This window comes from Ammospiza nelsoni, chromosome Z (genome assembly GCF_027579445.1).
Source record: "Ammospiza nelsoni isolate bAmmNel1 chromosome Z, bAmmNel1.pri, whole genome shotgun sequence".
NCBI classification, from domain to species: domain Eukaryota; kingdom Metazoa; phylum Chordata; class Aves; order Passeriformes; family Passerellidae; genus Ammospiza; species Ammospiza nelsoni.
In genome coordinates, this window is record NC_080669.1 from 62099283 (window position 1) to 62121780 (window position 22498).

Here is a 22498-nt window from a genome sequence, read left to right on the forward strand (position 1 = left end):
TGTTGCAGTCTCATCCTTCATTCTCAAGAAATGTTGCCCAAGCAACTTAAGCACAAAGGTTCAACAGTAAAATTATCACAGGAGACCTCAAGCAGCCTGAGGCAAATGAAGACAGTAGGGAAAAAACTAAATACACCATGTTAAAATACAGGTTGGCCATGCTGAGAAGTGATACAGCATTCCACTGGGAAAACTTGTGAGGTTGGGCAACTTTGTTTCTAAATATCTCTAGGATTTACAAAAGATGAAGTATTTATTTGTTCACATACGTTTCTGGGCACTGTGTTTTGCGAGCACTTGCTATAAATACTAAAATACCAGTAGTGTAAAATGTTTTTTAAATGACCACTGACCAATCTCCCTTTTGCATCACTTCGGTACCATAGGGAAAGGATTTCCTTGATCCCCTATATGTCTATTACGTGGATGTACTGTATGGAAATTCAGTTAGGGAATAAAGATTGACATTTGATTATGAGAACAGTGAAGTTCAGAGCTATGTCCTCTGTCTATGTTTTTACTTTCATTTCAAGGGAGCTGCAATGAAAACCAGGAATGTACTTAAATGCATGACTGTAAATGGAATTGGCTGAGATTCCTGGTAGAAGGCCAGTTTTTGTACAGATTCTGTCTGGCTTGCTTTGCTATTTCCTGGTGGCACTGAAATGTAGCTGTTATGAAAGGTCTTGATTATAAAGGAATTAAAGATAATGTCATAGTACCTGTCAGCTGGATGTCCAAAAGCCTAGGCAGAATTAGAGTTTTTACCAGGAAACCAGCACCAACTGGAATTTTGCACTGATACATCTATGGTAGCCTTTATTTGCTACAAGATGAACTACAATGCTTGATGCATTATTTATGTCAGGGTATGATTAACAAACATTCATTTGATCATCGAAATACTCTTAAAATTTCAAAACATAAATAAATGAATTGCATAAAAAGTTGTATCACTCAGTGAGTCTTTCATTTGAGGCATAGGCAATATGAGTTGTGAGCTGTGATTCCTCTGCTGGATGAGCAAGGTAGCAAAGCAGTGATTTCTTCCACTGCTGTGCATGGTTGCAGCAGCTAAACACCTTTTGACACATGGAAATGGAAATTGGCATGTACTGCCTTTCCGCACATAGCAGATTAGCTAAACTGCAGGATTTAGTAATTTGCATGGCAGACAACCACCAGCCTCATCAGTGCAGGGACTAAATGTGCAGTAAGCATTGTGGGCAAAATGATGGAGCTTTTTCTCATGGCATCAAGATTTGCTCTGGAGAATAAAATTCTGTTGCCTTAATGTAAGTTTTTATAGGCAAGCATTTGTAAAGAAAAGCCTTTTCTATATATAAGCAATATTTAAGCTATACTGTAGGGAGTGTTATTAACATATATAACTTAAGGTTTCTATTTGTAATTGTAATAATGTATTGAAATCAGATGGCAGTGTATCGTCTATATTCAACAGTATTTTACAAATTGCAAGTGTTTGTGTCTAATTGCATGCTAATTTTAAAGTTCATTTCCACAAATCACTTTAAATGAAATATCAAAATAATTTTGGTGACTGTTAAAACTTCAGTGCATTCAGATGTTTATAATTTATCTGGATGATTTTCATCTTTCTCTTTTGTTTCTAATTCAATAGAGCAACATAAATAAAAGATAGAAAATACTTTTTAGGTTGCCTATTTTTGGTCTATCTTGTAGAATATTTTCTTCTCTCTCCAGAGCTTTGTCCATTCATTTTTTAAATAACTCAGGCAAATGAGAATAACACTGTAGCACCAACAACAGCAGAAGATTTTTTCCAAATCCACTAAGCTGATCTGTTACACCATATTTTTAACACCTGAATGTTAAAAATATGGTTTCATTGCTAATTTTATTTCTATTACATCTGCTTATTGCAGTTTTAAGTCTTATAAACTTCTAATTTTTTTTAAAAAATTAGGCTCCCCAGGAGTGAGTAGATAACTGTCAAAGCCACCTTAATAGCTTTTGGCTATAAAATAAATTAAAAGATAATACAGTATGTTCTTTTGTATAATTTATGTTTTATATAGATATTAATAGATAAATATGAATTATAGATGTATATTACATAACGTATACATGTAAAAATAAAAATATCATGGAAAGTTCTGTAAGAAGACTGCTTCTTGGTAATCCTTGGTTGACTGATTGATTTCTCCTCTTTCTAAAACCCTTAGAGAGATTGGAAATTTTGAATTCTAATTCTTGCACATTTAAGTGCTTTTGACATGAAAGAAAGAAAGAAAGAAAGAAAGAAAGAGAGAGAGAGAGAGAGAGAGAGAGAGAGAGAGAGAGAAAGAAAGAAAGAAAGAAAGAAAGAAAGAAATAAAGAAAGAAAGAAAGAAAGAAAGAAAGAAAGAAAGAAAGAAAGAGAAAGAAAGATGCAAAAATTACTTTTGCATGAATTCATGTGTGTCCATAATGCCCTGGTGTATGAAAGATATCAATCACAATTAATTGTAAAAGCTTTTTTGTCCAGGCTTCGCTGAAGGCTGACCAAATGCAGTGTCTTGTACATTTGCATTCTAGGTAATAACAGGAAGAAAACAGAAGGACAGTTAAACCTTACAGGTTTATTTTCAGTTAAATCGAAATACGACTTATTGATTAAGGAAGCACTCTACAGTGTAGTAGATGCATGTCATTAAAAAATATTTTTAATTGCACATAACTGTGTTCAATACACCAGATTTCCAAACAGTTGTATTTGGTAATATTGTTTCCAGACATAAAAATAACTTCAAATTAAATTAAGAGTAGGCCAATGATCTTATAGCAAAGATATTTTTATTTTTCTGATATAGCAACCTTAGACTTGAAGCTAACACCCACTTAGGAGCCTCTGGGTTCACAGGTTTTGCACAGCTGAACAGAGACCTTCCCTCTGACAGACATTTCTGATGCGTTTATATGTGTCAGTTTAATTTAATCAGTTTAAAATAAAGTGAGGTTAAATTACAATTTGCTCTGAGTGGTAGTGCACTATGGATGAAATTTGTCTGGTCTTCTCAACTATTCCAGCTGATCATCCAGAAGATGTTTCCCTTTCCTACAAACCTGGTCCTTTCAACTTCAATAGCCAAGTACCATTACAACCAAAAAAACCAGTTTTGCTTGATACAGTTCAAGGTGTAGGGATGATTTTCCAATTCCAGTTGGAGACATTATCTTTTGCAGAGTAGGGGCTGTACATCAGTTGATTTCCATTCCACAAACCTAGCGCTGGAAAAAGAAATATGGTATGTTGCTTTTGCCAAAATAAATGGGACTATAAAAAGGAGAAAAATAATTGGATGCCTTGTTAAATATTCAAAAAAAAGAGAGGTTCATATGTCAAAGCCAACATCTTCAAACTACTCTGGGTATTTTTGTGTATCCTTCTCTGCTTAATTTCAGTGTGTCAGGTTCTTCCCTTTGATTGCTGACTATGTTTTTAAGCCCAGCTGTCATTAGTGTTCAAGCACACTTTTGGCTATTCACTGCTGATTGTGCTACAGCTTCTCAAGTCACAGAATTCAAACTTAGTTTTGTAAGGGGTTTGCTGCATGTTTCCTCATTAAATTATTACCAAGCTTTTGAATAATAGCAGTGTATTCTGATTATTGTGAGCCAGTGCACAGAGGAAGAAAAGCTGTTGAGCAAAGCAAACATTTTCTTAGCTGAAACTTGTGGCTTAAAATGTTTTTCTCATGCAAGCAAGACATCTGTGTACTCAGTAAAAGAACTTGAGGATGAAATAGCCAGGCTCCTTGCTGCACTGTGTAATTCTTCATGTAAACTGGCCTGATTCCACAGGACTGCTTTGAAGAAGTATTTAAAAAAATGTTTCAGGGAAGATCAGAAAAATATTAGCTGATAAATCTATTGCCTGTATAAGGTGAGTTAATTATTATATGGAATGCAGTTAGTGAACATGTGAATAAATGCAATGTATCCAGGAAGTGTTGACACAGCTGTTAAGAGAGGTTGTACTTCAGTACTTTGGAGAAATCAGGAAGCAATAAAGAAGACCTGGTTGATACAGTCTGTTGGGATTTCCAAGAAGCATTTCCCACAAGGGAAGGTGATTTTACAAAGAGGAAAGAATCCGGAACTGCAGGATTCCTTGCCACAGGATGTTATGGATGTTATGTTCTGTGGGCTACAAGACTGATCAGATGAACTTACGAGAGTACAGAGGCATAAGCTCCAGTTTAGAAAATCCCTGGCCACATTTTTCATGTGAGGAAAGTGTTCTGGAAAAGTACTATTACATTTTCACTGGTTCTCATGGGCTTTCTTTATCTCCCACTGCTGAATGCTGATAGAAACTGCATAGTGTGTCTTTTCTGTAACCAGGAATGTTCTTGTAAGGATGCAGTTCCACACATGGAAATTTCCAGAAAATATGGTAATTGGAGTTTTCAAATGGCATAGCTTCTGTATTTGATAGATGAAGTGTAGTACTATATGACTTCAGTTTAACATATAACTTCAGTATAACACTGTTGTCAAAATATTTGGTTTTCCAGAGAGATGTCTGCTAATCTGGGGACAGATTTTGCCAGTGTGTTCTATTGGTCTTTAGTGGCACTTTCATGATAGTATTCTTTATTGATTTTCTTCTCTTTGTCAGTTTTACATGAAGCACTGAAAATAGCAAAATATGGTTGTAACTTTAAAACAGTGGCAAAATATTCAAATGAACTTACATTATTCTAATGTAGTGGAAGGCTTTCAGTATTTTTGCCCTACTTCAAGTCTATAACATTTTGTGTGGAGGTACAATGATCTATAATTACTATAGGTTTTCCTATTGAAAAATGTATTCAAAAAGTTTCTAACTATCCCTACTTTTTATTATAGTGATATTTCAAAAGGTGTGTAAAAATGTAGGAAGTTTCTTTTCTGCTATATATGTATTTATAGTTTGGAAAATTAGGATTTCTTTTCAAGAAATGTGCTGGAAAGAGACTAGGAAATTGGCATTGTCCTACAAATATCAGTGAAACCGTAAAGAAACTACTTAGGTGCTTTTATCATACATACAATATGTCAGTAACAAAATTCAGTTAATATTTTGGAAAGCTGCTGAAAGGAAGAAATTATGCATTACTTCCCCTTCCACAGCTTCTGAGAATGTTTCTGGCATCTTTTGGCTCATTTTGTTTGCTAATCAAGTCCACCTAGATATTTGTAAATAATCCAAATACCCTCACTGCTGTACACCAGCAATGCAGTTCTTTGCGGAACCACTGGAAGGTGTGGTGGGTTCTTTTTCTCTTCTTCTCGATCTCATTTACATGCTGATTAGCTAAGATCAATATCTTGTATATCAAGGGCTACCAGCTCTTTGAAATTCCTCCTTTTTTTTTTCTTCCCCTGACATTTGGGAATGTAGCATGAACAGAACAGCCCCATAGCTGCTGAAAAATCAACTCTTTAAAGATACACACGTTACTTGGAATAAGTCACTCCTTCATCTTCCTTTTCAACGGCTGCCTTATAACTGGAGTTAAAAACTGTGTGAACATCCTACCCCTTGATTATATACAGGTGGCTGACTTCTACACCAGAAACCTTGGCCTTTTTTCTTAGACTGAGATTTTAGCTGCTAGAATTTCTGTTAATAAATCCCAGCTTGACTTCCTGAGTCCATATGTCTGAAAAGTGCTACAGTCCATGGCAACCAGGGTGCCAGTGATTTTAATCTTTTGTGTCATTGTCATGCAATGACAAAACCGTCCCAGCTGGTCAGATTCCTTATCGTTTTCTCCTACATACCTTTTTTCAGCCCATTCAGAAATTCCAGATCCTCTTTCTTTTCCTTTAATAGAGGTTCAAATTTTTCTTTTAATTCCTTATGACTTTTTTAACTCTTTCTTTATTTTTTTACTGGAAAAGTGTATGTGAAGAAAAAGTGACAGTGAGACCCAGCATCATTCTTACATCACCAAAATGAACAATGAGAAAAAATTGAATTTTAGAATACAGCTATAGAATATATGGCATGAGATTTCCTGCAGGGTCTTCTAAAACTATGTCTTATTGACTCACAAAATGTCCTGTTAATCTCAATCCTGTCTTTGTAGTATTATTTTCCTGGAAAAAAAAGTTATTAGTAGTATAAAGTCACTTATTTTCTCTGAAAAGTGAGATAGGATTTTTTTTTATTTTGCATTTATTTCAATCTTATTAATCGAGTCTTGCTTCTTCTGGAAAAAGTAATTAAAAGAATTCTTATTGATTATGTCTGCTAATTGGTCTATTTATTTTGATTGGTAGAAAATATATAGGAAGATATGTTTATCTGTGTGTTGGTGTGTGTTTGCACCTGTATGTACTTCCATTTTGAAGAGACAGCTTTTACGTTATTGAGAATTATGAAATATAATATCATTTACAAAGTGCATGAGAACTGCTTCTCAAAACTCAATTTCAGCATTATTCCGTGTGTGCATGGAGCTGAGGTTGCCATCTGCAGAGCTGTGCATTTCATGCCTTTCATGTGTTTCCAGCTCTGATAGCCATTGGGAGATACAGCATGACAATAGAGACGGTGGATGTTGGATGGTGCAAAGAGATCACGGACCGTGGAGCCACCCAGATTGCTCAGCGCAGCAAGTCCCTCCGGTACTTGGGACTGATGAGATGTGATCAGGTAAGGAGCCTTTTCCTGAGCTGGTGCCTCATTCTGAGTGTGATAGTGTTCCTGTGTGTGTGAGGGAGGCAGCAGGATTTATGTTCTTCTGAACAAAATGTTCAGTAGTCACTACTCTCGCAACTGTTCTGGTGTGCTGTGTTCACATAGGCAGCTCAAAAGTCACACAGAGGGCTAGAAGGAGCATTATGAATGTTTGCTGATGTAGATTTTCAGAATACATCTGTAGGTTACACTCGCAGCCTGAGGTGCTCACAAGTTTTTTATAAAATCTGCCCTCTGACTGTTTTGAATACTTTTGTCTGAAAGTGGTTGGCATGTCGTGTTGTAAGCCTGACAGACTACTTTGTCTCTTAAAAAGAAAGGGAAAAAAATCTTAGTGTAACTTCAAGAGTGATACAGCAATTTTCTATATGTCTGTGCTCTTGATCATATATCATGGTTTTTAAAACAGAAGGACAAAGGTTTTAATGAAATCATAATGATAAAAAGAGAAAAACAGACTGAGTTTCTTACTATGTAGCTTTATACTCGGAGAATAGTAGGAATGTCTACAAGTTTTAGCACTTAATCATTAGAAGAAAAAAAGAAGAAGCCAGTCCATCTCCACTTCACCCTGTATATAGCCTTCAGAAATCACGTTCCTGTTTAGAAGAGAGATCAAGTCCCAGGAACACAGCAGAATAGCTAAAGGAAAAATCATTAGAGGTCCAGAGTCTCTGACCTTAAGTCTTCACATAACCCTGCAGGGATTGTTTCTTTTCCAGCCATCATCAACAAAATGTCTGGCTTGTGATGCCCATCATAAGCAGCTCTCAGGCTTGTGGATTTCTGGTTGGATACTCTCTATGGAAAAACAGGTTTTAGTCTAAGGAACTTTATGCTCCAAACCATTATCTTGCATACTTCACAGTGCACTATAGAAGACAGTGACAAAACACAGTATTTCAAATGGCAAGGAATAATAATGTCCAGGTCAGTGGTAAAATTAGAAGTAGCATTTTGCAAAGCCAGCCGTAGGCATTTTCCAGTTTGCAAGGAGGTTGAGCACTTTGGAAGAATTGCTCTGTCTATCAAAGCTGAGTCCACTTAATCTCCTAAACATTAGTGTTTTATGAGAGCCAACAGACAAAAAGAGTGTGTGAATCTCTTTGATGGATTGTGCTAAGATTATGTACTTACAGAATGTTAAAAGGGTAACTTGACCTTGGGAATTAGACCTGACCCAGAACCATCTAACCACTTCTGCACGTGTATTTATTTTTTGAATTTAGCTAATGTTGAACAATCAACAAGGATCTAATAAGTGCAATAATTTTGTCCTGTCTTTAACTGCTACAGAAAATCAATGATCTTGATGTTGAAAACAAGCTCTACTCTCTCATAAGTTAAACTATATGTCATTTTCATAGACATGTACTACAGTCTGTATTCCTTTAATTACTGGTAAACGCTTTTCTCGGTTTTTAGAGGAGTATACAACATCTTTTGTATTAAAAAAAGTCAGCTTCTAAAAGGGAAAAAAAATATTACTTAAGAAAGCTTCAGGGAAGATATAAAAGCACTGTTGACTGTGTGCCTTGCGAGTGTGTGTGTGAATCTTCAAGTATCCAAAGTATGGTAGATAAAAGATGTTAGAGAAATTTGTAAAAATTGTTACAGTGAACAGTGTAGTAGCGGGACTACCACTGGGAATTATTTTCTTGTTTGCAAAGCCTTGATGGGAAGAATAGCTCCACAGACAGAATGAAGTAAGTATCCTTAACTTAAGGGATTTTTGGCAGCTAGAAGATGCCAACTCCCTTTTTCCTCTGCAAATGAACAGAGAAATTACTGAACAAAATTGCATTCTCAACTGTCTCTCCCCAGTATCATGCAGAACTCATTTTTTCCAGTGGCTGCTCTATTAAATTAAAAATGTCAGTGTCCAGCACATCATTAAAGAGAATTCTTGGGTGGTGCTGAAGGGTTTATTTACACTCCCGGTTGGCCAAAATTCCTATCTTTCTACTGTTGTCAGCTTGCAGTGAAAAGAAGGTTTGAAGATTTGTCCCATCTAACCAGGCTTCCTTTTCTGAGGTACTGACTGTTATGCTCATACCAGGTAGCTTTTATGCCTAAGAATTCCCAGGCATTTGGAAGGGAAGTACTTAAACACAGTTACATAAGGAACATATGTAAGTAGACTTAAAATGGGTACCACTAAAACACTCTTTATGAGCCAGGCATTTTGGAATTTCTTTGATATGCACTTGACATAAATTAGAGGCGTCAAGGGTCCTCCCCAGAAAGATCAAGAGAGGCTGTGAGACTGGGTAAAGACAGTCTCTGTTTTATGCCATTGATTATCCAAGTGCCTCCAGGCAGTGTGTTTCAGTAGATGCAAAGCATTATTGATCCACACCATGAAAATAATCAAATTATTCATTTTTCATCAAACTGCTATTGCCTTTCTTTTTATTATTTTTCCTACCATCTTACATGCACACCACAGGAGCAATATGGTCTTTGCCTTAAAATAGATGGCATTGTGTTGAGAAATGTAATTTAAAAATGCTGACTTTACTATGAGGTCATCATAATGAGAGCATATATTTTAGTTGGAACTTTTCTGTATCAGATGGGATACATCTAAGAGACATCAGACCTCCTGAAGTGTGAAAGTGATCTAGTATAGTCTCTAAATGTTTTTAAATACCTACATTCTGGACAACAGAATTCCCCACTTGTCTGCATTCCAACATGAACAGGTACTTGAAGCAGCTAGGCCCCTTCTCCCTTCTGATCTCTCTCACAGGACAGGTTATCGACTGTGCAAATAAATTTTTGTGTCCATGGGTATGCGTGCATCTGTGCAGGCACAAGGCAGCCCTCAGGACTGCTCAAGTCACGTGTTCCATAGTAAGAAAATGTTGCTATTCTGAGTCTCCATTTCTTTTGAAAGCAGTAACAGATAAAATCAGTATATATTTAAGGCCTAAGCAGGGCATTTTAGAGGTTTGTAATTGGAAAAGGCAGGAATGAGAAGGCATTTCTGTTTTGCATTCTGGTGTTCTGCCTGTGTTTGCGCTGTGCCGCGCTTCCAGGGGCAGCGAGCCAGGCTTTGTTCCTTCTTGTCAGCTCTTCACAGTGCTCTGGGATCCGGGTGCAACCACAAACTCGCCATTCCTCTGCACAGAGGAGTGCTGTGCTGCTGGGGGCTGCAGCCCAAGGTTATGTTTTAGGACTTGATGAGGCTGTGTTGGAGCGCGTGGCGGGTTGGTGCTGCTCAGGGGCCGAGCAGCTCCTAGTTTGGAAAACACCAAGAAAAGCATAACAAGGGGTTATATTAAATTCACTTCAGGTTAGTTCCCCACAGCAGAATGAAAACATGAGTGTTCATTCTTCCAACCAAATTTTAATTGTAGCTCTGTATTTTTTATCACAGCTTAGGAAAGGGGATATTTTAAAGATAATTGAACCTTTCCTTTAATTACTTTAAGTATCTTGAGAAAGGTGTGGGCAGTTACAGGATGCTTTCTTTCCTCCCACAAACACTGGCATCAGAATTCCTAAGAGCTTTTCTTGCATCCTAAGGGCATAAAATGATGCCTGCGTCAAAATAACAGATTTAAATGCACATTTCAAGTTTTTCTTTCTGAACACAGTGTACTGTACATCCCTATCATTAAACTGACCTAGATCCTATTTACTACTTCTAGTTAATTAATTGATTAATTAATTAGGTATATTTTGTATTTCATATTTTAAAAAATGGAGGAAAAGGGTGATGTTCTCCATACTATTTATTTCTAGAAATCATTTGAAAGATGTCTTTATAGCACTTCTTTTTTGTGCTTTCACAAGAAGTGAAACAGTTTTACATAGTGGCAGCTTGAAATCTTTACCCGTGGGGAAAATGGCTGGGTATCAACTAGGAAATAGGGACTAAAAATTTGTTGTTTCTTTTTTTTTCTGGGTGATAGCTTAACTGGTTGAACAATGTGTCACAATAATCTTCCTGCAACTTTTCTCACAACAATTTTCATATTTCAATATCCTTTTCCTATAACTGTGGTGCAATTTGTAGCAGTTATCAACAGTGCTCCCGCGTAAATGCAGGGGACATTTCTTGGGAAAATAGGCAGAAAAATGACACTGAAAAACAGAGGCCACAAAATTCAATATTCACCACTATGTGTGAATGAAATGAAATGAAGAGAGTCCAACAAAGCTGGCTGTGAAAGGATACACAACTTAGTTAATAAATCATGTTGGCCCTTATTCCTTGCTTTTTTTCCCTTGCTTTTTTTCTTTCCATTTTTTGAGATGAATTTCTCAGAAAAGACATGGTTGCTTTTCATGAAAATACTTCTGGAAGCTTGTAGCTTATTCCAGATGACTTTCTCAGATAAATTGTAGCATATATTTCCTATTCTAGTTTTGCTGAAATATTAGAGCACAGAAGTTGATGGTCAGTACAACTGACAAAATGACAAACTATTTTATGTTCCCTGAGGAAAAAAGATAGATGATCCCTGAAAATAAAAAATGGTCAGTTAAGAAATCATTTGCATCTTAAGTAAGAGTAAGATTTTTAGACTATATGTGGATTTTTAATATAATTTATCACTTTGTCCTTCTACAAAACCTGTTTTACAAATATTTGTAAATACATATTCAGTGAAGACCACAAATCATTAGCAGAGTTAGGAATGCAGCTCCTGTTTAAGTGAAACATTTTAACCCATCACTCACAAGCTTTTAATTTACATAGCTAGTCTGCAACTGAAGGTAAGTGAAAAAGAGCATTAGCTCTTTTATATATCCTAGGTTCTAGAGATAAATCTTTCAATTTCCAATACATTTTTGAGCTTAAGGCGGCTTAATCAATGACAGAATATTGAGAATACAGAGCCATGGTTTGTTTTAATGTAATTATCACAGCAATTTGCCTTCCACTTTCAGAAAATGCTATCATTAGCCTGATCAGAAAACCTGGCAAATTGCTACCATTTCTTCTTTTATATTACAAGGGATTCATTTTGAGATTTGAAATTATGGTTTTGTGATTTGAAGAGGAATGAAAATATCCAATCCTTCTCTTTAAGAAAAATTCTGTAGCCTTTTTTTTTTCTTAAATTACTATAATTTGTTCAAGTACGTTGCTGCATATTAAAAAGGAATTGCTGTATTTTTTAAAGTTTTATGTGTATAATGTAGGAGCTGCAATTGATACATCTCTCTATGAATAATGAAGATTTTAGATTCATGAGATCTGTGAATCTCATTAGAAGGAAACCACAGCTATCCCACAACAAAAGAAGAATAGCATTTATTTCACTTTGGTTTTCAATACAACAATTTTAAAAGTCTGAACAATACTACTTTTGGTTTTTTCCCCCTAGCTAACTAGGATAACAGATCCATTATGTGTGTAAATGAAAGCATCTGCTAAAACACACACACACAAAAAAAGGGTTTTTATACAAGCTAAAGATTTTGCTCTTCTAGTTTAACTGTTTCTTTGCTAAAAGATTTTTATTCTCCAAGCTGATTCCTCTGCAGCAGTTCTATGGCACTCGGCTGAAGATGGAATTTTCCAGAAGTAATGAAATTGTCCTTGTTTCTAAAAAGCACCCACCTGAACCATGTAATTCTCTAAGAGAAAGGTGGACCCTCAGATGATGATCAACAGTTCAAAAACATGATAAGGCCAGCTCTTAAGGAAGAATGCAGTGTGAACTGGTCAGCATCTTTATGAATAAAAAAATCAAAAAGGGAGAAGTTTATTTAGAAACACTGCTCCCTGGAACTTCCAGTTATTTTTGCCAGCTGGCAACTTTTGAGAAAGACTTCTCTGTTAGATTTACATGCCATCGTTTTGACAGATATTACAGTAATGTGCTCAAATTATTGTTAATGTAGTCAAATAGGAAGGAAAATATTCAGTGTTATTAATTCAACAGGCAGAAAGTAATCTGAAAGAATATTTATCACTATATAAATTGCCACTGTCATTTCACTGCATCTGGGTCTTTATTAACTGCAATTTTTAGAAGAAAAAAGTTTTTGAAATGTGTGTAATACTGGTAATATTTTTACCTGGAAATATTCTATAGGTGGAGTCTAGAAGTTCATCTGATGAAATGGGCAGAATTAGCAAACCAAATAATCTGCCAGCCTGAAGGGCTCCTTTAAAATGGTTTCTCTGCTTTAATAGAAAAATAAACCCTCACAATATGCAAAGAGAATTGAGAGTGAAACCTTTGTTACTTACACAACTTCAATAAAAAATAGTGTGTTGCAAAAAACTCTGCATCCTCACAGAGATCTGAAATGGGTGTTGCTAGTTTGCAGTAGACTTGGAGTTCGGGGCAATAGCATTCACATGAGAAAACTACCACAACAATGAATTCCATTCCTTTCAGGTGAGATTTAAACAAGAACTGTAAAGTAGATACACTCCACACTCCACAGGTAACCTTGCCACACTTCCTGAAATCCTTCCGAAGTGCTACCGAGGTTAGAAGACATGTGCATTCCATTTATTTCCATTCACACAGCAGAAAAGATTGCAGATATTTCTGTTTACCTACTCCTTTACCTTTACAAATATAAACAGGTAATTAATTTCTAGGATTTAAGGCAATTTAGTTTTCAAATGTCATTATAATAACACTGTACAGACTGTACTTGCTGATTTCATTACTTATGAGTCTACAAATACAGTGCTTTTGTGTGTGTGCAAATGTGATTGTTTTTCTTCCTTTTTTTCAATAACATCATCCTCTAAGTCAAAACACATTCTTTTCTCAAGTCGTAAGGGACTTTATTTGGACTATAGGATATTGTGCTAATATTGGTAGTGCTGTTGTTTTGTTAAAGTCCTAAACAAGGGTTCTGCCCCTGGGCATAAGGGCAACTTAAACTCTGTGGAATATGTCTGCCTTAGCTGATCAACTGCACTTCACACAAAACGTTTCCAGAAATCTTAAATTTTGTTATGGCTACAGGCAACAGTTATAATTGGGCCACCTGAGAATATAATTCATTCAACTATTAGCAGGAAAAAATATCAAAGTACACTTTTTATAAGACACTCACTTGAGGAAGCAAAATACAACTTAGAGAAGAGAAAGACTGTGTGAAAATGTTTTGCTTATAACACTAAGTGTGTATATATTGGATTTTTTGAGAAATTGGAACATAAAGAGTTTTCCATATCCATCATTATGGATATACACAATGTCTATAAAGTCATTGGCTTTCAAGCAATACTTCTCTACATGTATTGAGCCAGATGCACATACAAATTCCAGTAGCTCTAATGCTGAAATACCACTCCTTAAGTAAAATGCCAACAGTATTGTAGGAAAGCCCTTTGGAGACAAATCCATTTGCATTTCTTCTGTGTGAAGTTGATTTTGCAAATGTTTATATGTAGAAATGTTATGGTAATACTTGTGCCATTTTTCTAACCTAACTATCTGTATGGCAGCCCTAAAATCTTTTCGTCTGAATGCTATCTCTCACCTGCTAATATTTCCCTAAAATTCTTAGCAAGTACTAGATTTCTGAGATTAGGCTGGCAGTTCTATGTATTATTAATGCCTTTCTGTGCAGATATTGCTGACTCAGGGTATTATAATTCGGTCTGTTATTTTTTATTAATGACTGATCTATAGAGTTGTGTAATTGTAGATACCAGCCTGTGTTGTCCTCAGAAATCAGCCAGCCCATGCCCCTTCCAAGGGCTAGGTTAGATACTATGCAGATATTATTTTAGCTGTCATCCTGAATAGTGTTCTGAGGGACTCAAGCAGGTTTTGGTACAAAGTTCTAGTAATGCACTTTTGCACTAATCCAGTTTTGCAAGCCTTAGCTTTTTTATTTGTAACTGCTTAGTGGTTTCAGTTATTAACTTGGAATGGAGATAATTTTTTCTTTTCAATTATCAAGTCAGTTTGTCATTAAATTGAAGTCATTAAGATGTGAAGATTTTTAGGTTTTGTTGTTGAAAAGGACCTATCAAACTCTTTAGATTAATGCTGAATACTCATACACTGCATAAAACTTGCAGTTTAAGTGATGACTCTACTCTTGCTTTTCAGTACTGCTCTAGATAACACAGACATTCTTGGCAAATTTTAATGGCTTTAGAGTCTGATCCTGATGCACCTGTAGGAGTTTTGGAGATCAGTACTAAATCTTACAATTCTTGGCAATTTAGTGAAAGACTATCCAATCCCAGAGAAGATTTCCAGGACACGATATCAACTAAAGACAAGCTAAGGAAAAGTAACTAGAAAAGTCTTGTTTAGGAAAAGCCCTCTTTTTCTATTCCTGAGCAGTGAATGGAGGTGTCAGTCTCATTAAAAAGAAATGCCTGGTTTGGCTGATGGTTTCAAAAGTAATCTCTAATTTACCTTAACAAAATTAGGAAAACTGGAATTCATCCTTTGAATTTAATAAGATCTGCTGTAGGAGCATAACAAAAACACTAGGTTAAAAAAAATCCTGGCCCTTTGGAATAATTTTATATCTTTAGAAATTCCTAATTTTATAATCTGGAGATTAAAGAAAACAGTGCTGAAATTATCATTAAACCAAATGACACAGCAAATTTAAATTAAAAAAAATAAAATTACCTAATAACTATTCTTGCTTGAATTTTGGATTTTTCATGAAGACTTGTGGAAAGTGACATGACATAACATAAATTTCTGAAGATATTCTGTGTGAGACAAGTGATATTTCAAATCAGTAAATGCTGGCAATAGGACTAGATGAGTGAATATAACATGCTAGATCAAAATATGAATGAATATTTTGTTGTGAGTAGCTTTCAGTTTACTCTGAGCCTGAAAAAATCAGCTCATAAGTGTTGGTTACTTTATTCTAGGAAAAATATTCACAGAATGGTGGCAGTTTTCCGGCTTTCTGGTATGGGCAGACCATTTTACCTAAAGGAGAGTAAGAGTGTTGAGCACTGATTTCCCATTTTTCTCAGTATTTCGGCCACATTTTGTGAGTACGTAGCAGAGTGATGGTGAAAGTTCTCCAAAGAGGCACTCACAAAACCCTTTTGCCAGTGTACGATTCCACAGGGACTCAAAGGGTGTTTTTGTTCTTCTTTCGAAGATGAACTCCTAATTATCACATGAGAAATGTTCTCTAGCACGGATAATATTTGAATACTGTCGGCACAACCACACTATCATTAGGCGAAGAAGAAGTTAAGGAAGTCCTACCCTAGATAACATTTGTCACAAAGTCAAGTGCATTATTCTGGGAAATAGGCAGTATGTGTTCAAATGTCTTTAAGCAAAATGTATTCAAAATTATGACGTCTAGGTCATAATCTAGGCTCTAATTGAGTTAAAGGGAGATGATACCACTTAGTCTGCCATTTTCTGTAACCCATCTTCTCCTTTGTTTTGTTTTTTCAATCTGTTCCTTGGCCTGAAATAAATAGTTATTTCAGGAAGAAAAAATAATTTTCAAACCAGTCTTTTTTATTATTTTGGTTTTTTGTTTGATGACCACGATTTACAAAACCTATTACTTTCATTCTTAATGATATGGGCTGCATTCTCTCATTATGTGTTAAAATATAATTGAAGAGCTATTCAAATTCAGATGAATGATTATATATTAGATAATCTGCATAGTTTATCTGCAGACTGTATTCTTTCTTTTGACAACTCAAAAGATGAAGATTAATGAAAGTTCTGTGAAAGAAAAATATAGCATTTTACAGCATATGAAGATGTGGAGATTTTTAGTTTTCATTCATTGAACAAGAATGTTTAAGCTCAGTAGGGAAAATTGTTCTGTTTGTGTAATGAAATTATTTTGGGAATGGCATTCAGTACTTTCGTTTTATCACCAGCCAGGCTGATCTTAGCAAAGAGACTGAAGCTTGTGTTCTAATGGCTGGGCATAAGACTTCTTTCATCTTAATCCTACCACTAGGGAAATGATGACAAGGATCCCCACAAAGTTGACTTAGATATTACTTTCCACATTCATTAATAAAGAATAAAATTTTATTTCCTTTTTTCCTGTTTTTCAGATAGTGCAGTTATTAGCGCAGTAGTATGGAGAGTTTTAAATACTAAAAGTTTTTCATTGTTTTTGTGTCTGACCTGACTTTTCTCATGGCAAAGAAAAGGTATCAAAATCTTTAGAAAGGGAATACTTCTTTTCTCATGTCTGGATCCAGGTTGATTGTCCCACTGCCAGTTTTTTTCTCCTCCTTCTGTTGTGTAATCTTACATTGAATTTAGTTTGGCATAATTTTTAAGTCCTTGCTTTTTACTCTCAGGATTAAGAATATTTGTATTTAACTTAAAATTATATATTCGATCATTTATCATGAAGCTTGGTAAGGTATTTTTTTCCTTTATCATGAGAGTAAACTCAGTTTTTCAGACTCAAAGTAATTTCTTTCTGTATATGTTATGGTTCCAAATACGTCCGTAGGATTTGTCATTACTTTACTGTTTAACAACAAGTCATAACACAAGTTGTTGCCAAGGATCAAAATAATAATTTAAAATATTTGCTTAATGCTCCAGTAAAAAATGGAGAAAAGTTTCTACTCTTCAGGCTTTGGTCATAAAACAGCTGTTTTTGTCAGTGGCATTTCTGCAATGGTTTTATCTGCCTTCTTCATACTCATGTTTATTTTGTAACTGTATTTGGCACTTGACGCCAAAAGCTTCCTTCTTCTGTTTAGTAAAGTATTAATAGCAAATAGCAAAAAATTTTATCTAGTAATAATTGTATCAGAAAAAAACTAGGACAAACAGTTAGAGGTGTTTTACCATAGATTTCTTCATAGGTTTTTAAGACTAAAAGGTTCCATTGTAACATCTTCTGTCTTCCTAAGTGTCATGGGCCATGCCTAAATTAGCCTGTTAGTAAATATATCAGCTTAAAGCTAGCTAGGCTGTACCTTGGGTACATGTCCTGAGTCCAATACATCTGGGCATGGAGAGCATTTACTACCTTCCTGTGAGTGAGCATCATCTTTGTAATGAATTCGCCTAGTTTGTTTCTTATAACGGAGAATATGCATAAAACACTGGCTCTAAAACAATGATATCCACGCTGTTCTAACAAATAATGCCCAACAGGTAAGTGCTAAATCATAATAACTTCTATGTACTAGCAAAATTTGCAGCTATCTAGGATAAATAATGCATCTTCTTCAAGCTTCCCATTAAGAAAGAGCAAAATAAGTCACTGTCAGTTGTAACCCTCTTTGTTGTGGCTGAGTTAACAATTAAGAGGCGTTTCTGGTAGCCTGGTTGATTCTGCCATGGATCTCTGCAGCATAACTCTAATGAGAAGAGACTTTTGGTTATTTTTTGGATAGCCATAAAGTAGCAAATTACTGCTACTTTGGGGATTCTTGCCTTCCAAGCAATATTTCTGTGAATTGTAGCTTACAATTTGTGAGTATGTATTCAGCTGTAAATATCAAATATTATGGGGGACTTTTGCTATCTCTGATTTCATTTTGCTTTTTCAAAGTCACTTCTTGTTTTTCAGCACTGAAAGATGTTACTGTAACATAGCAATTTGCCAGAGAAGTACAGTTTGTGCTGTGAAGTTAAACCAGTTTTCTATCCAAGTCAGTCTCAGCTAGATGAAACTTCCAATGAAGATTGAGTATTTCTATTATCAAAGTAGAAGAACTGGATATTAAACCTTTCATTTATCCTTGTCATTGCGTGCAATCACTGTTCAGAAGGAAGCTCTCCTTGTTATCTTTTAAGGACAAAAATATTATTAGATACTGTGGTTAAAGTGCTTTAAAAATATTTTTCACAAGACAGATCTTTGTAATAGTAGTAAACGTTTTTCAATCTTGAGAACGGAACACTGAAGGAAGAAAATCAAACAATGCCATCAGTTGTGCATGCTACTGATGTAGGTGTTTCAGTAACTGTAGTATCAATGCATTTTAAAATGCCCAGTTGTTCAGCAAAGATTTCAAAGAGAGCCAACTAGAAGTCATGGTTCTTAGGTTAATCTTTTATTTGTCTAAAGGCTGAAAAAAGCTATTTACCTGTGTGATATGAACTGTAATTGTCTTTAAAATAATTGACAAATTAATCCCCTCACAGCACTGGAGTTGTAAGGGTGTTATGTTTAGCTGGATTTGTCTGATTACCTTGTTTTATGAAGAATAAAAGTGCTAACATTGATGGCTCACATTTAAGAGAGACATCCCAGACCCAACAATCTTGTATGTTTTAATTATTGGTACCAATTCTGCAGTGTTATCCTCACAAAAGAAGGCTAAAATAAAATCTTATGCCAGTGATGTATGTGAAGACATGCAGGACTTTTACCTTTTGGAAAAAGGGACATAAAGGAGTAATTGATCTACCTGCAGCGTAGAATAGTTCATATTTTTTCCCCATCTTTAGTCATGTTATTGATAACTTTTCATTTCAGGCCTGTTGATAGCAACCATACAGTGCAAGTTCATTTCAGTAAAGTTAATTGTGGAGTTACTACTTAGCATTTTTAAATGTCTCCCCAACTGTACCATAAATTAATTAATAGATGCAATCTATTTTCATTTGCCAAAGCCAAAAAAATCTCACATTTTTAAATGTATGTCTGCTTGAGCAACTTTCAGTAGATAGGTTCTATTTCAAGTTAGAAATCTGTTACTCTGGGCAGCATTTTGTTTAATCAGGATGATAAAACTTCTTCCTTTACAATGAAATCATAGTGGGGTTTGATTTTGGTTTTTTTCATTCTGGTTACAGAATGTAACCAGACATTACATTCTGTATATTTATTTTGTGATAAATGCGCCCAAACCTGTAGTAACAATGAGGAGCCCCATCCTGGAAGTCCGCCCAGGAGTCCAAAGCTTTTCCATTCTTCTAGCTTGCCTATTGTTGCCCTTTCCATTCACTTCCTGCACATCACAGGTTCTGTTCTTCTGTTGCAGGTGAACGAGGCCACAGTGGAGCAGCTGGTGCAGCAATATCCACATATAACCTTCAGTACTGTGCTGCAGGATTGCAAGAGAACGCTGGAGCGGGCTTATCAAATGGGCTGGACACCCAACATGTCTTCTGGCTCCTAACTCTCTGTACCAACATGTTCCACTCTGCTGCATTCGGTAGATCTAATGGGGATTGCAGAAGGGTTTATAACCTTTCATATGATGCAATATAGTTGTGAGTTTACAGAGGTTACAGTAAAATGGCAAAAGCTGTACACTGACTTTAATGTACTGTACAACTAAGTACAAATATTGAAGCAAAACTTTAGAAATGCATTGTGGTTTTGTTTGCATAAAAGTGATAAAAGCCTTTGACAAATTTCTTGAAGTGGATTCCTACTAGTTCTCTGGATAGTTTGAGTTATAGATGTTAAGCTTGCTTTCCTCTGTTTACTTTGCCTTGGTCATGTGTGTTTCCTTTGATCTGTAAATGGTAACTCAGTGCTAGCACCAGTGCAGTTGATCAACAGAGGCATGTGTTGAAACTGGGAACTAAACTTGATGCTTTTTATTTACTAAAGCTATGCCAGAGGTTTTAAGATACAGAGTAATAAGTAAATCTACAGTGAATTACCATTTTCTTATCAACATCTTCCTTTTTTTTCTTTAAATATAGGAAGCTGTAGTGATATTAAAATCTTTCCACCTTGACATTTTAATAATGAATAACACTGCTTACCCTAACAATACTAGCGAGCTACACTTCATGAAGACAAAGAATAGCTGAATACAACAACGATCAGAAATAAGTTGGTGATGGTGTTTATATTTGGCTGAAAAGATTTTATGTCTATTTTATATTAACTTGAATCCTCTTGACTATGCTGTTCTGTTGATAAATTGAAAAATTCAGATGAATGGGTATAAGCCAATAGCAGGATCCCTCTCATTTCCTGTGTGGTTTAATTTTAGAATGGATCTTCCAATGCAAATAGTGATTACCTTGAGAAGGCCATCTAAACATGAGTCCCATCGTGGATATCTTTGGTAGCATCAGATGCTTCTTAATGTGTGTGCAAGGAGATATCCAAATTAAACACATAATATGATTCATTTTCTTTGTGGGACTGTTATGGTTTAACTCCAAACAGCAACCAAGTACCACACAGCATCTCTCTTATGCAGTCTCACACATTGCATTTTAAGGAGTTAAATTTTAGCAGGGAATTGTGAAAAATACAGACATTGCAGCTTCAATTTGGAGTTGCCTTAACTTTTAGAATTTTACCATTCTAAGAATGTTGTCAGGTATGTAACACTGGATATTTGTTTTCAAAAGGTTTTACATTTAAAAGCATTTAAATCCAAACTATGAAATGCTTAAGCTTCAGCTTAAAAGTTGCCATTATTGTCAAAATGTTTTGCTAATCCAGAAGGCCTAATGCAGCATAACATAGAAGCTTGTTTAGTATGGCTGTGTAACCCTGTAAACCTATTTGTTGATTTCCATGGCATAATTTTTTACAACAGAAACATCAGCTCACATTACTTCCAGTGAGAATCTTGAATGTTTTCTTATTAGACTTTTCAAAATGGGGATGAACTAATTTCTCTGGAAAAAAATATATCGTAAAGATTTTGTTTAAAATAAGTGGTAAATACTTGTGAACATGTGGAATGCTATGCTGTTTACTTACTCCTAAATGGTAATAATATTTTAAGAATAAAGCCAGTGAATTTTTTTGCAGATATAGTACAGAATCTTAGTCAATTTTCTTTTAATGTCTCTTTATGAGTGCATTAAAACTATTCACACAATTTGTAAGTTTCTATTTTTTTGTGAAACCTTTGATCTTGCAATAAAGTTTAATAAAATAAGAAAGATGTGATGTTTTCTGTTTATCTGTGCTTCTAACTGTACTTAGAGTGTACTAACAGAGAGTCTGAAATCGCCATTGTTGAATAGATAGAACTCACCTGGACATGATCCTTAATAAACTAGCCCTGCTGTGACTGACAGAGTTTAATTAGATGACATCCATAGATCTTTTTCCATCTAAAATGTATTGTAACTCTACAGATTTTTAAAATAATATGGGTCTGGTTGGTTCTCTATTCACTTCAGTCATATAAGTCACTTCCAGTAGTTTTGCCTTTTAATGACTACTCATCTCTCAGTTTTATGAACATACTGATCTATAGATCTCACCATGACTAGTTAATTTTTGTTTTATGTGGTATAAGAACTCTAGATAGAAATATGTTTTTCTAATTGCAGTGTTGACACAGATAGTTCCTTGATTTCCTTATATTAATAGTTTCCAAAGTAGTTTTAGAGGAATAAATAGTACTGCATACTCATCTTTGACATGTCATGCAGGGAAAATATCATTATGGTGGCAGAAAAGCTACTGCCTCTTGTAAAAATAAAAATTATCCCTGTTTTCTCATATGCAAAACTTAGAGTGAACTGAAAAACTCATAGGTGGCTTCTGGATTCCCTAGGTCCAAAAGGCCTATTTTACTAGAAAAAATATGTAAATATGTCCTTTTCTCCATCAAATTCTTTGTGGGAACCTGTTGTTAAGATAGGGTAACCTGTGGCTCAGCACTTTCTCATCAGAAACATTTCTAGGATGGGCTTGTTCAGCCTGCAGGAAGGACTCAGACAAACTCTTAAATGTTTTCTGAATTCAGGGGTAGGTGGTTGTAGGAGAGAGACAGATAATGTTTCTTTTCAGTCATTCACTCTTTAAATCCAGGTGTAATTAAGGCTTAAAGCAAACTCAGATAGTTTGCCTGGTGGTCATTCCACCCGTCTCTCACCACCTCAAGGGTATGTGGAGGGGACTGTTCCTGTGCAATTTGTC

The 22498-nt window shown here is 35.3% G+C and overlaps 1 protein-coding gene across 1 annotated transcript in view; it reads left to right on the forward strand.

Annotated features, from left to right (window-relative positions):
* Positions 1-21510, forward strand: part of FBXL17 (F-box and leucine rich repeat protein 17) — a 279309-nt gene extending 257799 nt beyond the window's left edge. Inside the window, exons 8-9 of the mRNA XM_059492832.1 lie at positions 6528-6670; positions 19632-21510. Coding sequence (XP_059348815.1) covers positions 6528-6670; positions 19632-19769 — 281 coding nt within the window. The 3' untranslated portion in view covers positions 19770-21510. The remainder of the gene's footprint in view (positions 1-6527; positions 6671-19631) is intronic.
* The last annotated feature ends 988 nt before the right edge of the window (positions 21511-22498 follow it).